Consider the following 15,000-nt stretch of genomic DNA (forward strand, 5'->3'; position numbering starts at 1 on the left):
ACATTCTTGGCACTTTGGCTATAGCAGTTTGTGTGGCCACTATTTTGTCTTTTGGCTTGGTGTCTTCTATCAGAGGTCTTCAACAAGGGATCAGTATTGTATTGTGTGATATAGGAACTTACAGTAACCACTTCAACCCTTGCATCCCTATTCTGGCGGGGAACATATGGCTATTTATTGCGACCATGCCTCCGATTATTACTATGAAAACCTGAAAAACCTGTCAGTCAGTCTGTCACGCCTCATGACACGCTCCATATATGGCCGTCAGTCTGTCGCGCCTCGTGACATGCTCCATATATGGCCGTCTCCATATATGAAGATCACAACACTGACCTCATCAAACCCTGGATAGCCATACATGGAGAAGACTGGATCATCACCTAGATCTGCATATATGGAGCCGGCCAGCAACTCTACATCTGACCTCAAATCTCAAACCCTTAGATCTCCATATATGGAGCTCACCCACCCTTCCTTCCTCTTTGATGTCCCCATTTTGACTGATACCTGCCCGGCCTTACCCGAAAACGTCAATAAAGAAAAAAAACTGTTGTTCAGCGCTCCTCACCCTCAGGGCGTCTTACTGGTAACAAAGTATATTGTGATTAAATGTCTGAAAATACACATTTAACATGCATCTGCTTCATCTCTTTCTGCTAAGGGGTCCTTGGCCTGAGAAAAGGAAAAGAATAACTTGAAGACCTCTGGTCTAGCTGCACTACATTGTGTCTTCACTGTCCAGATGCTCCACAACAGATCAAGGGTCAGATTGTTTGTTGCATTCAGAACACCAAACATAGGCATGATGTATTGTAGACTGAGCTCTCTCTCTCTCTCTCTCTCTCTCTCTCTCTCTCTCTCTCACCACCCATGCTGGAAAGTACATTTACTGTTTAAAGTACTGTGAGGTACTTTTACTCTACTTGAGTATTCCCATTTTACAATGTACTACACCACTACACCTCAGAGGCGAATATTTAACTTTTTCCTTTTACTACTGTATACAATTATTTGAAAACGTTTAGTTACTTTGCAGATTTTGAATAATATTACAAAACAACCACACTCAAGTCAAGCCCTATGTTATGCTTTAGATATGAGTGATGTGATGCGTTATATGAGCTTGCAGATCAGCTATTTTCAGAAGAAAAGAACGGTGACATTTGCTAGTATATGGCCGCTCTCGGGTGGAAACCTCATATGTCCAATACAGTTTTGAGGATTCAAATTCAAAAGCATCAGAGCTGCTACTTTTGATGCTTTTGTCTGACGCTGTAGTTTGAAAAAACAAACAAGCGTAAAGTTGGACGGTTTCTGCCAGACAGGATAACAATATTGTTTTGACTTTTACTTAAGTAACAGTATAGCCTACAGACCTTTAACTTGAAGCAGATTGTTTTGTAGAACAAAGGGAGTGTACCAGCACCTCAGCCCAACATGGCTACTCCGGTGTGTCACAGGAGCAGAAGAAGGGATAGACACTATACATGGAGCAGATTTTTCATTCAGGTGCTATTACAGTTTATTACAAACAATGATTGACGTTTTGATCTTGCGAACTTCCCCAGAGCCAGAGTATTTTACATGTACTTTTTCCACTGTATCACTGTGGCCCTCTTCTCTCACTATAGAAGCCTCTCTCTCTCTCTCTCTCTCTCTCTCTCTCTGGGGATGTAGCATTTTGCGTACAAGTTTTTCCACTTTTGCCCTCTCTATGTCCTCATGCTCACCCTTTCCCTCTGTCTGTCATCTCTCTCTCTCTCTCTCTCTCTCTCTCTCTCTCTCTCTCTCTCTTTCTTTCTTTCTTTCTTTCTTGCATTCTTTCCTCTTTCGTTCAATCCACTAATGTTTTTTCTTATTATATCCATCCATCCTTCCATCAACCTTTTCACTCACCTTTCATTGTATTTTTTATCTTCGCCTCCCATTGATTGATTGATTGATTGATTTGACCTCTGTCCTTTTGATTTGATTTGACATCTTCATTAACAATGATTATTTGTACAAATACAGGTAACAGCACACAATTGACAAAGTGATAGACACATGAAAGCAAGGTCTTAGATCTGTTGTGGCCCTCTATCGAAATTCGGGGACCCCCAGTTTGGTATGCATGAAAGCCATGGTCCCCCATAACTCGGAGAGACCTTGTTGTACACTCTCAGAGTTATAGATCTGTGAGGGTCTAGGAAATCTGTCTACTTTCAGATGGTTTATGGGGCTCATTAAAAAAACATTGCATTGTTTATTTCACCTCTCATACCAAACAGTCTTGTAGCCTGCAACAAAAGTTATTCTTCTTAATAATAAACACAATTTGTAAAGTAATATACTGTAGTTATAGCAATATGACTGATGTGACACAGGTTGGAAAACAAAGCAGGTGACAGCTGTGTGAGTGAACCGTAACCCTCATCAAGTGCAGTTTGACACTGCATGGTATATTCGGTTCTTAACTGTCTCTTCTCTTCTCTTCTCTTCTCCTGGTCATAATGAATCTTATCCATTGAGACATTCATATATTCATCCATCTCTCTGTCTCCCTGTTTCTCAATCTCTGTCTGTCTGTCTGTCTGTCTGTCGGTCTGTTGATATATAGATCTTTCCATATATCTGTCCCCAACTTCAAGTTCAAGTGCAGTTTTATCATTATTACTCCTGAGAGGAACATTCTGGCACTCATTCAGTCTCTCTCTTTTTCTCTCTCATCCATTTCCCCTCTTCCTCTCCTCCCTTTCCCCCTCTCCTCTCCTCTTCTGCTCTGTTCCTGAATCCCATATATCCTCCAGTCCAGTCCATCGTCACCTCTCCTCCCTTTCCTCTTCCCTATACTCTCTCATCCGTCTCCCTGTACACATCATCCCTTCCATTTCTCCTTCATTCTCTCTCTCTCTCTCTCTCTCTCTCTCTCTCTCTCTCTCTCAGGGTCAGCCGTTCCAAATGAGATTACATGAGATTATAAAACCCATATCTGTCTGTAATCCACACCGCTTAATCCTGTTTCAAACACACGCACGCACGCACGCACGCGCGCGCACACACACACACACACGCACACACACGCACACACACACACACACACACACACACACACACACACACACACACACACACACACACACACACACACACACACATGCACATTGGCATTAGAGGTCGTCTCGTTTGGTCACGCTCATTTTCCTTTCTTTGCTCGTCATTCTTTCATTCTTTCATTCCTTCATTATTTCCTCTTCTAATCCCTCTCCTCTTTTCTTCTTTCATCTCTTCTCCTTTTCTCTCGTAATTAAAGACTTCTTCACACTTCTTTTCCGAGCTTCATCAATAATTCCATTATGTCACTTTCACAGCTGTTTGTTCTTCTGCCGTTTCATCCATCTGTCCGTCCATCCGACTGTCCATCCAGCCAAATTCACATAGGCCTACAGTAAAAATAGAGAAGAATGTGTGTGTGTGTGTGTGTGTGTGTGTGTGTGTGTGTGTGTGTGTGTGTGTGTGTGTGTGTGTGTGTGTGTGTGTGTGTGTGTGTGTGTGTGTGTGTGTGTGTGTGTGTGTGTGTGCGTGCGTGCGTGCGTGCGTGCGCGCGCATGTATGCTTTACATGTACAGGTACATATGCATCAACATTTCAAAAGCACAAATTAGAAAGAAGCTCAAAAGCTCAAAGCTGGCCATTCATTGTCAATGGCATTCAATGTGGCATTCAAAGCTGGACATAGGAGGGGCTAGCGCCTGCTATATTGAATAGATACATAATACCACTCATATTGTCAGGCACTCATTGAACATCTTTTAAGTTGACCTTCAAGTAATTCAACAGGATGTCTCTCAGCCTCACACCACTGCTAATCTACCTTCCCCTTGATGCAGCTGGAAAGTATGGCCAATATTAGCCATAATTTTCAAGTTTTCAAGCTATGAATTAATAATGCTCCTCACTAATGCTCATTATAAGATGGCACCATTCTGTCTCTTTGATAATGTCTCCATGAAGAGGGCATGTGAACAGGTCAGAAACCTTCCTATACCAGTGACATATAGACAGGTTTCGTCCATCAGCTACATTCGGTGTAGACGAGATAACACACACGATTACAGGTAGCTATACAAGCCAGTTCGGCTAAGAATAGTGAGTTTGTTAACTGTTTTAATACATCAATGAATCGATTAACCACTTAAGCGTTATTTTATACTTCCATACTTGTGCAACAATAGTGAAAAAAGCAGATCAACAAGCTTACCATGCCTTGCAATGCATTGCACATGCAGCATTGTGAAATAAATTGAAATATTAATATACTTGAATAAATACACTGATTTATAGAAATAAATCAATTTACACTAAGTCTGGTGTTAATCAGTGGTAGAAAAAGTAAGATTGTTTATTTACTGCAATGTAGAAATCCTCTGTTACAAGTAAAAGCTTGGTTAAGTTGATTTGAATAAAAGTATACAAAAGTATTGGTATCAAAATATTGTATATAAGGCAAGCTATACCAAAAGTAGAAAGTACTTACTTGTTACTTTGCAGAATGCCCGGCTGTTTCACACATTTTATAATTTGAAAATAGCAGATCTACAATCTCACATATCTGCTATCTATCTATCTATCTATCTATCTATCTATCTATCTATCTATCTATCTATCTATCTATCTATCTATCTATCTATCTATCTATCTATCTATCTATCTATCTATCGTGCGCGCACATGCACACACACACACACACACACGCATGCATGCGCACGAGCCACACACACACACACACACACACACACACACACATACACACACACACACACACACACACACACACACACACACACACACACACACACACACACACACACCAACCAGTCACTTTGATCATCAATAAGATTAATAATTTTACATGCACCATTCGCTTCTCTCTCCACACCTGCTGACTGTCTCATTTTTAGGGGTCAGTGTGAAGAACAGTGCATTCATCTCACCGCCCGGCGCGTGCGTGTGACGCCTGTGACACGCACACACACACACACGCGCGCGTGCACGCATGCAGAGAGAGAGAGAGAGAGAGAGAGAGAGAGAGAGAGGGAGAGAGAGAGAGATCTTAGTGTCTTCAACGTTTTTCAGACCAAGGACCCCCTAGCTGAGAGAACAAGGACCCCCCAAACTATAGGCCTACATATTGGATTCATGTTTAATGTGTATTTTCCGACTTTTAATCAGTTTAACCCTCAATACTTTGTAAACTTGACCTCTCTGTACTTGGTCTGCTCTTTTTTCGGACCAAACCTCATCACATTGAATAGCAGATCAATCTCACAACACGTCTGTGGCTCGTTGTGAGCTTGTATAGATCTTCTATTTTAGGCTAATATTCCCGCTCAGAATAAGGATGCTTGAATTCAAGTGGTTAATGGAAAATATAGGCTCTTAAAGATAAAGTCCTGAAAAGACTTGGCAGCCCCCCCTGGCCCCTGTAGTATATCTGAGGGCCCCCTAGGGGTCCCAGGCCCCTTGTTGAAGACCCCTGCAAGGTTTAAATAATAATAATACAAAATAAAAAAAACTTCCCGTTACCGAATCCAGGCAACCGAACCAGCGGTTTGTGACCCGGACAGCTCGTGAGAAAGTTTATGAAACGGCATAGCGGGAGAGATGACTTTGATACCCTCCCTCCTCTCTCACACACACACACACACACACACACACACACACACACACACACACACGCACACACACACACACACACACACACACACACACACACACACACACACACACACACACAAGCACTGGAGGGGAGGGGGAAAAAAGCCATGCCCCCGTCCAGCCAATCGGATCCCCCCGGTCACGCCCACGCTCGTTCGTGATTGGCCGGGGAGGTCTTGTCGGCCACCAGCGGGGGCGGGGCGAGCGGCTGGTTGACCAGCGTGACGGATTCAGTTGGTGTTTCACTCACCGACCGGACACTTTGTGAGCTGTCTGTGTGTAGCCGCTGTACGGACTCGGAGGAGAGAGAGAGAGAGAGAGAAAGAGACCACCACTACCAGAGGGAGAGAGAGTGAGAGAGAGAAGTAACAGAGCAACAAGAGCCTAGAGGAGGAGAACAAGTCTTTTTGGAGTGGACGAAACAGAAGAGTGAGAGAGTGTGTGTGTACGCGCGCGCGTGGGTGGCGGGATACCGTGTGTGTGTGTGTGTGTGTGGTTGAGACTTGAGAGAGAGAAAACAAGGCGAGAGAGTATATGCGGGAGAGAGATTTAGTCAAGAGAAAGTGTGTGTGTGTGTAACTTTGTATGCATGTGTGCGGCGGGAGAGAGTAGCCGCGAGAGAGAGTGCGCGTGACTGTGTCGAGTTGCACTTTCATCCACACCTCCTCCAAACAAACAAACAAACCAACCACGTCGTCAATGTCTCTCCCGGGCTCTCCCCCGCCGGGCTCCGGCGCTCCGACCTCGGCGTCGCTGTACCGCTCGGACCCGCTCACCGGCACCACCACCACCACGTCCTCCTCGGTCGGCAGCCCGGCGCACTCCCTCTCCCTCTCGCCGCCTCCGAGGCTCCACAACAACAACAACAACAGTAGCGTTGTGGCGGGGGAGCCCCGGAGGCTCGGCCCCTACCTCCCCGGCGCGGTGGCCACGCTGGCCGGCTTGGGCAACGGCGGAGGAGTCGGCGTCGCCGTGCCTCCTCCTCCGCTGCAGGTGCTCACCTCCTCCTCGGCGCACGGCGGCGGCGCGGCCGGTTTTACGCACCTCTCCGCGGCCACGGCGCACCACCTCCACCAGCACCACCACCACCTCGACACGCCGCCACCCCCTCCACGGAGCAACAGCGTGGTGTCCTCCGGCGGCAGCGGAGAGTGCAAGCTGGTGGAGGTGCACGGCGTCAAGGTGGCCAGCTTCGGCGCCGAGGGCCAGGAGCTCATCTGCCTGCCGCAGGTGTTCGACCTCTTCCTCAAGCACCTGGTGGGCGGCCTGCACACCGTCTACACCAAGCTCAAGCGGCTGGACATCGCGCCCGTCGTCTGCACCGTGGAGCAGGTGCGCGTGCTGCGCGGCCTCGGCGCCATCCAGCCCGGCGTCAACCGCTGCAAGCTCATCTCCCGCAAGGACTTCGAGGTTCTGTACGGGGACTGCACCAGCGCCAGGTATGATGCGTGCGCGCGCAAGCACACACACACACACACACACACACACACACACACACACACACACACACACACACACACTGTAAACAATTTAGCTCATACTGTAAGTTCATTTAACTATATGAAATCCAAGCTAATGGACCATATGGGGGCCATTTGAGTTCTCCAAATGCAGTAGGCTCATTTGGGGGTCCATTTGGTTCCATTCCTCATTGGGAGGACCCAGGGGTCATCGCCATGTTGGCTTGTGGTGGACATTTTTTTCATATAACAGTATTACCTTATTATTTTAGACACTCTCAGAGCATCACTAGTACTAGTTGGACTCCTAATGTGCCATGATACACAGTATGATTCATTATTACTGACATTTTAGTTTTTCTGTTTTACATTTGCGAAGGAAATTATGTATGGAAATATTGATGACCCCTGAGAGGATCCAAATGGCCTGTTAATTGTTCACACAGAATCTAGGTGCTTGGTTGACCTGGGACGAGTGAGATCCCATAGTTTCTTGAGGCACTATATACACTATGTCTGTCTCTTTGCATTTGATGTATATGTGCGTATATGTGTTTACCTTGATTCTTGTAAGTCACTCTGGAGTAAGATCGTCTGCTAAACGCTTACATTGTTAATGGTAAAGTGTCCATTTGGTTCTATCTGTTCTCTTTCTGAGTAAGCAGTGGTGTGTTCTACCGTTATATACCTAGTATATGCCGTGCCGAAATGTCCATTTTGGTTATAAATTGCATACCGTCTGAGTTAAATGTGGGAGTCTGTTGGACTTGATGTGACCAGACCTTTGTCTGTGTGTTTGTTGAAATCACTTTAGGTTTGTTTTGCTGATGTCCGAATGTTGACTTTGGGTGAATTTGAAGCTGTGTGTGTGGGGGGGTGGGGGTGCACGTGTGACACCTGATAGCAGGAGATAATGGTAACAAAATTAAAACCAAACAATCCACAAGCTTTGTTGTTATGGCACGTTAATGCACATGCAATTATTTTGTGACACTGGTGAAGGTGTGTGTGTGTGTGTGTGTGTGTGTGTGTGTGTGTGTGTGTGTGTGTGTGTGTGTGTGTGTTTGCGTGTGTGCGTGGGCATGCACATGCGTTTGGGCTGTTATTTCTGGCAGGACAGAGCATCACACAAGCGCATAATTGTGAAATGTCAGCATTAATTATTGATGTCCATAGACACCTGACTGTCGGCCTGGCTTTCCATTCTGTTTAGAGAGAATAAAACATTTTGTCTCCGTTGCCTTTTCAGAAACCAAACTGTCTGATTAATCGGTACGCCCTAGGATGAATCCTCGTTACCATCTTACTAAATAATGGCAGCTTGAAAACAAAGATTTATAAATAAGATTATAACTATGCTTAATATTAATAATAGGCACACCTCCCATACGCCATATATCCTCGTTGGTCATACCTCCCAACAAGGATACAATGTGTCTTGGTTGTACGACTGTACATGGGCATGTACAAATTGTACATGGGCCTAATAAAATGTAAATCACTCTTTAATATGCATCTTCTCTACAGCTTCATTTGACAGGATCAATCTGCTGCCGTATTTGGCCAAAGAATATTGTGATACACGATTTTGTAAATAAATATCACCTATAGTCCTTAGTACACATGTCTTGGAGGGCTAATTTGTAGCTTTATTGTTAAACACTTTCCCTTCAAACCTCCATGTTGCACGTTTTATTTGTATCATCATATGACAGACAGCTGCTTTGCACGCTTATCTCCTATAGTGAAATCATAATACAAATGGTAAAATATCAAATCATTGAAATCCTAGTTGACCGGAGTCTGAGAGAGAGAGAGAAAGAGAGAGAGAGAGGGGCGTATGCTTGTGAAAACAGTGGCATTTTGAACTTCCTCTTGTACATTTAGAAGCAGATAGATTTAAAGATACCAAGAAACAGATATAGATACAGTAAGACAGACAGACAGACAGACAAGTGTGGGGAAATAGGAAGGATGAGACAAACAGACAGACAGATAAACAACAATGTAAAAAACAGAGGAGGGCAATAAAGCATGAGGCTAATTATTGATCAGTAATCATAAAATAATGTAATCAGAGAAGTGGAGAATGAATAGAGAGAGAGAAAGAGAAGTAGAGAGAGATTGAGGCATAATTGTTCACGGAACATTTGTGTCTTTAAAGTAGCAACTTTATTTAAATGAATAAAATGTAAAATGTAAAAGGTTGGTTGCATTTTGTCTCTCTGCTCTACTATTGAGACATTGAGATCAGGGTCACAGGTCAAGGTCACAGGTCATGTCTCACCTAGACACAGGATCGGACACACATTTGGACCTAATGGTCAAGATTAGTGATGCACCGAAAGGGAAATTCTTAGCCGAAAACCGAATATAGGAAACAGTTGGCCGAATAGCCGGATATGATTAATATTATATATCTTCTTTTTCCCTATCATTGCAAAAAAAATGTCCAAGCTACAAGTTCAGTTCGGATATTATATTTTATTTTATTGTATGTTTTGCTGAATGTTCACCCAGAACATGTGGTTAAACCTTGTTGTCTAAGCGAGCCGAAGCCGAACTAAATTGACACTCGGGACGGAGCAGGTGGAAAAAGAGAGAGAGAGACTAGATAGAGAGAGGTAGAGGTTGTACAGTAGTAGCAGTGAGTGATTCAGTTCGTTAGGAGCTAATTATTAACAGCCCTCTGCGTTGCCGAGGAGCTGCCGAGTTGTTGGCAACGGACGGAGTTCTGACTGTCTGTCTGTCTCTATCGCAACGCACACACACGCACGCACGCACACATTTAAGTTGACGATTGATTGTCACACAATCACATAATCGTGTAGATCTGCTATTTCAGCCTTTTATGTAATGCATATGAAAAGTTTTCAACATGGAAACGATTATGACGGTTATGACAGAATAATTGTGATTATCTCAAATAATTGCGATTAGACGATCATGTAATGATCAGGCCTACGCGCACGCACGCACACACGCACGCAAGCCTGCAAGCACGCACGCAGGGGAGTAGCACCAAATTCTGGGACCTGGGACAAGGATTCACTGTGGGGCCCCCTATCAATGTTCTTATAGTAACTCAGTCCCGCTACTCCCCCCCACACACTCCCCCCCCCCCCCCCCCCTTTGCGATGCCCCTGCACGCACGCACACAGTCTACGATTTATAATGCGTGACATTTTTAACCACTTGTGCCCTCTGGAAGTGCACACAGCTTCGCTCTCTGTCCGTTTCGTTGCCTGACACATGTATGCACTGCAATTTGCACACTCTCTCTCTCTCTCGCTCTCTCTTTTGTGTGTGTGTGTGTGTGTGTGTGTGTGTGTGAGTGGCATTGATGTGCGCATCAAACAACATGGCTGGGGTACACACACACACACACACACACACACACACACACACACACACACACACACACACACACACACACACACACACCATCTCTCGCTCGCTCCCCCTCTTCTCATTCTTTTTCTCTCTTCGCCTCGTCTCTCTTTTTCACTATTTCTATCCCCCCACCCTCCTCTCTCTCTCTCTCTCTCTCTCTCTCTCTCTCTCTCTCTGGGACAAGAAAGAAAAATTAAAATCCCAGAAAATCACCCACTGTGCTGTCGCATACTTCTTCTCAGTAACCGTGTGTGTGTGTGTGTGTGTGTGTGTGTTAATCAGTGCTTGTATCTCCCCCACACACTCGGCTGACCTCAGTATAACTTGTTTAAAGGAACACTACGCAAGTTGTTTAAAGGAACACTATATGTGAGTTGTGTGTCTTGAAGCTTCTTCCTTTCTTTACTTAATTGTTTTATTTCAATATACATTGAACAAATCATTTCATAACATATATTATACAGTATATCAGTATTAAATGTATATGTTCTGTTCAGTATTGGGTGTAACCCCGGTAAAAAAATAACGCCATTATATAATGGGAATACTTTTTTTGTTAACGGAGTAACCTAACGAGTTAGTTTTGCAATTTAGTAGTTACTTAGTTACGTTTCCAAAAAAGTAATCCTGTTACTGTGTCTGTGTTCATTTTGTTGGCAAGATAAAAATATATATAAAGCTCCGACTCCCAGGAGTCTATTTCTCCTTCCTTCTGTGTGATTTTGGTCCCAAGTCCCAACGCGTATACATCCTGCGTCTACTACATCCTGTACGTTCACTTAAGAAGTGAACGTACAAGTGTTGACAAGTGGCTTTTATTTTGGAGAGGAAGAGGAAGTGTGTTTCGGTTGTCGCCAACAGCCATGACAGTCGTGAATATGCTGGCTGTAAACATGCAGTGGTGGTGGTTGTGGTGGATTAAACACATGCTTTTTAGCTCATATATTAGTTCATATATTTAGCATGTGAAAAACTGCGCGGCGGCGTCATTAGGTCTCACGCTAGCATCATCATCAACAACAGCTGCCCAAAAAAAAGACATGAATAGGTTACAGGCAGTCAGGCAGGCTACAGTACTGTTACTGTCTGCAAGGATGTACTTGGAACGCTTTGGCCGCCATGACATTTCTTATAAACGTTTTAGTTGTGCGTCCACCGTGCAAATTGTGCAAATTGAATTCATGCAGAGTTGTTGGGCCTACCCTCTGTGTTTGTAGGCTATAAGTCTATGAGATGTCCCGATCCGATCAAGTGATCGGAAATCGTCGTCGATCACATGATTTTCCAAAGATGGGATGAATGTTTTAGCTGCGCGTCCGCCCCGTCCCTCTGCTGAGCAGAGCCATAGAGTTAGGTCTGAACTGTTTAGTCAGTCAGAGATCATCTAACCCCCGTCCCTCTGCTGAGCAGAGCCATAGAGTTAGGTCTGAACTGTTTAGTCAGTCAGAGATCAGATAGTCTAGTCTAGTATAGTCACACTCACAGAGGCGTGAAAGATACCCATGAATTAAAACAAATAAATTAAAAATATAGGCCTACAGTAGTATTTGTATTTATTTTTTTGTAATTATACTATTGTGATATGGCATAAGATCGGATCGTGAAAAATCGGTATCGGCGTGTCTCCAAATACCCTTTAAACTGAGTTCCTGGTGGCTTTAACGCCAGTGACTTAACGACCGACAGCCGTATTAATGTAAACACTGGTCTCACTGCAGCTCCTAATGTCTTTCTGTCTCTCTCTCTTTCACACACGCACGCATGCATGCACGCACACACACATGCACATATGTACATACACACTATACACACACATAACTGTGTTTGAAAGTGTCTCCAGCCATCACAGTGGGTGGCATGTTAGCTTATGAGAGAGAGAGGCAGAGAGAGAGAGAGAGAGAGAGAGATAGATTAATGTCTTTGAACATATGAGCTACGTTAGGGGTGTACGATGTACAGTATCTTTACACGGAATATCGCAACATTAAAACGTTTACATTGTTGAGACAAAGCACGCGCACGCACGCACGCATGCACGCACACGCACACACACACACACACACACACACACACACACACACACACACACACACACACGGCTGCTGAAGCAGTGCATATTGGTGAGTGGTATGATATCAAAGCTAACCATAGGCAGTAATTATTGTTTAGTTGTTGTCCCTTTCCTTCAAGGGTTATTTGGGGAGAAATCAAAGTGTCCAGTCACAGCTGACTTGTGTTCAATGAGCCTCGTCGACCTACTTCAGTGTAAAGTCCAGCGAGAGGCAATAATATACTCTAAGATTGCATCAACAGATGTTCACAAGACAAAGACAGCCTGGTGTCTGGTATCTTAGAAAAGCGCTTTACGAATAAAGTTTATTGAATTTATTACTCAAATGTAGTTTTAGTCAATCTTTTGAATAAAAGTTTAATTTAGTTTTAGTCTCATTTTATTCATCTAATTTTGTTTTTAGTTTAGTCTATAGATTTATGTGGACTAAATCTATCAAAATGGGCTGTCAAAATTAACACTGCGTAATAATCCTGGCCTGTCTCTCACTCTACCTTCTGTTCTATGTCTCTTTATCGTCATCACTCTCTTTCCCTCTTTACTTCTCTCTCTCTCTCTAGTGTCTAGTCTCTCTCTCTCTCTCTCTCTCTTGTCTCTATCTCTCTCTCTCTCTCTCTCTCTCTCTCTTGTCTCTATCTCTCTCTCTCTCTCTCTCTCTCTCTCTCTCTCTCTCTCTCTCTCTCTCTCTCTCTCTCTCTCTCCATCCTCGGTTCTGTTTTCTCTCACTGTCACTCTCCCTGCTCTCCATTGACCTTCCCCTTAAGTGTGCATGCGCGTGTGTGTTTGAGTACAAATACAGACAGGTGTGTTAAAATAGGCAGGGAGGAGAAAATGCTTTCTGTTGTCACCTCTAGTCCGTGTGTGTGCGCACGTGCACGTGTGTGTGTACATGTGTGTATGACTGTGTGTGTGTGTATGTGTGTGCACGTGCGCGTTTGTGTGAGAGAGTGACAGGAGGCAGAGCTGTGCTGATGTCAGAGTATTATTCTCGGCTCCTCTTATCACCAACATGCTGTTAGAGACCACACGCACAACACACACACACACACACACACACACACACACACACACACACACACACACACACACACACACACACACACACACACACACACACACACACACACACACAGAGTTAAAAATGCACACACACACCATCTGTTAATGGAAGTGCAATAGTCTGTTACATAAAGGAGTGTAAGGCCCCCCCCACACACACACACACACACACACACAAGCACCTTTAATCAATTTGATATTTTCCTTTGACACAGAGTATCAAGTTCCTATGGAGCCCAGGGTTTTGTGTGTGTGTGTGTGTGTGTGTGTGTGTGTGTGACTGTCTAGCTAGCACAAACAGAGATATCAGTTGTCGCACTGGATCAAGTTACGCCTGGATTTGAGACTCTCTCTCTCTCTCTCTCTCTCTCTCTCTCTCTCTCTCTCTCTGTGTGTGTGTGTGTGTGTTTTTATCTCACATGGATGGAGTGTTTCTTTCAAATGTGTGCATCAATTCAGTGTTTAGAGCAAACGCAAATAAAGTTAAGTGTGTGTCTGTGTGTGTTTGTTTGTGTGCGTGCGCACTCCTTGTGCAAGTACATGTCCAAGTTTGCGTGTGTGTGCGTGTGTGTGGGTGTGCGTGTGTCTCCTGTTACGTCCACTTTGTGTCGTTGGTTTATTGATAAAGGTTAAGTTGGTGTCTCTTGGCCAGCGAGAGGTCAGGAGGTCAACACCTAGACGCAGCAGTCTGTCCAGCAGAATGACTCATCATGTCATCATTTATACCCTCATCTATTCTATTACTATACTAACAACATGTACTTCATACTCTCATCTCCTACTGCTAACTATTACTATACTAACAACATGTACTTTATACTCTCATCTCCTACTGCTAACTATTACTATTCTAACAGATTATGTAGCCTACTTTATACCCTCATATCCTACTCCTAACTAGTACTATATTACTATACTAACAGATTTTGACTCAGTCATGTACTTTCCTAGTTCATCTCCTAGTTCTACTAACTATTAGACAGTGGTTGGAACTGTAAATAATACAAAAAAATACTACGCCACTACATTGCACAGGAAAACATTGTAGCCTACTTATAACCCACTACAATTATATGAAAACTTTAGTTACTTTGACAGATTTGGCCCTATACATTTCTGTAAATTTTACAACCAGACAAACTGATGATTGTGCCCACGACAGATGGCGTGTGATCTTTGGTGGACAGATGTAAGTTCCTTGGGTATAGGATATAGTAACTAATGATAAAGAAATCACCATATTAAAAAAATTACACATTTAGACATATTTACCCGCTTGCTCATAACTTCCTTACTTTACTTACTACTTGTTTTGAA

At 43.8% G+C, this 15,000-nt stretch overlaps 1 protein-coding gene and 1 long non-coding RNA gene across 2 annotated transcripts in view; both read left to right on the forward strand.

Annotated features, from left to right (window-relative positions):
* Positions 1 to 15,000, forward strand: part of LOC308335551 — a 522,414-nt gene that overhangs the window by 345,900 nt on the left and 161,514 nt on the right. The window lies entirely within an intron of this gene.
* The window catches only part of LOC308335463 (dachshund homolog 2-like), a 95,970-nt gene continuing 87,077 nt past the window's right edge, over positions 6,108 to 15,000 (forward strand). Inside the window, 1 exon segment of the mRNA XM_080792506.1 lies at positions 6,108 to 7,139. Within this exon segment, the coding sequence (XP_080648632.1) occupies positions 6,400 to 7,139 (740 nt within the window). The 5' untranslated portion in view covers positions 6,108 to 6,399.

The sequence above is a fragment of the Protomyctophum bolini genome (genome assembly GCF_963924005.1).
Source record: "Protomyctophum bolini genome assembly, chromosome: 20".
NCBI lineage: Eukaryota > Metazoa > Chordata > Actinopteri > Myctophiformes > Myctophidae > Protomyctophum > Protomyctophum bolini.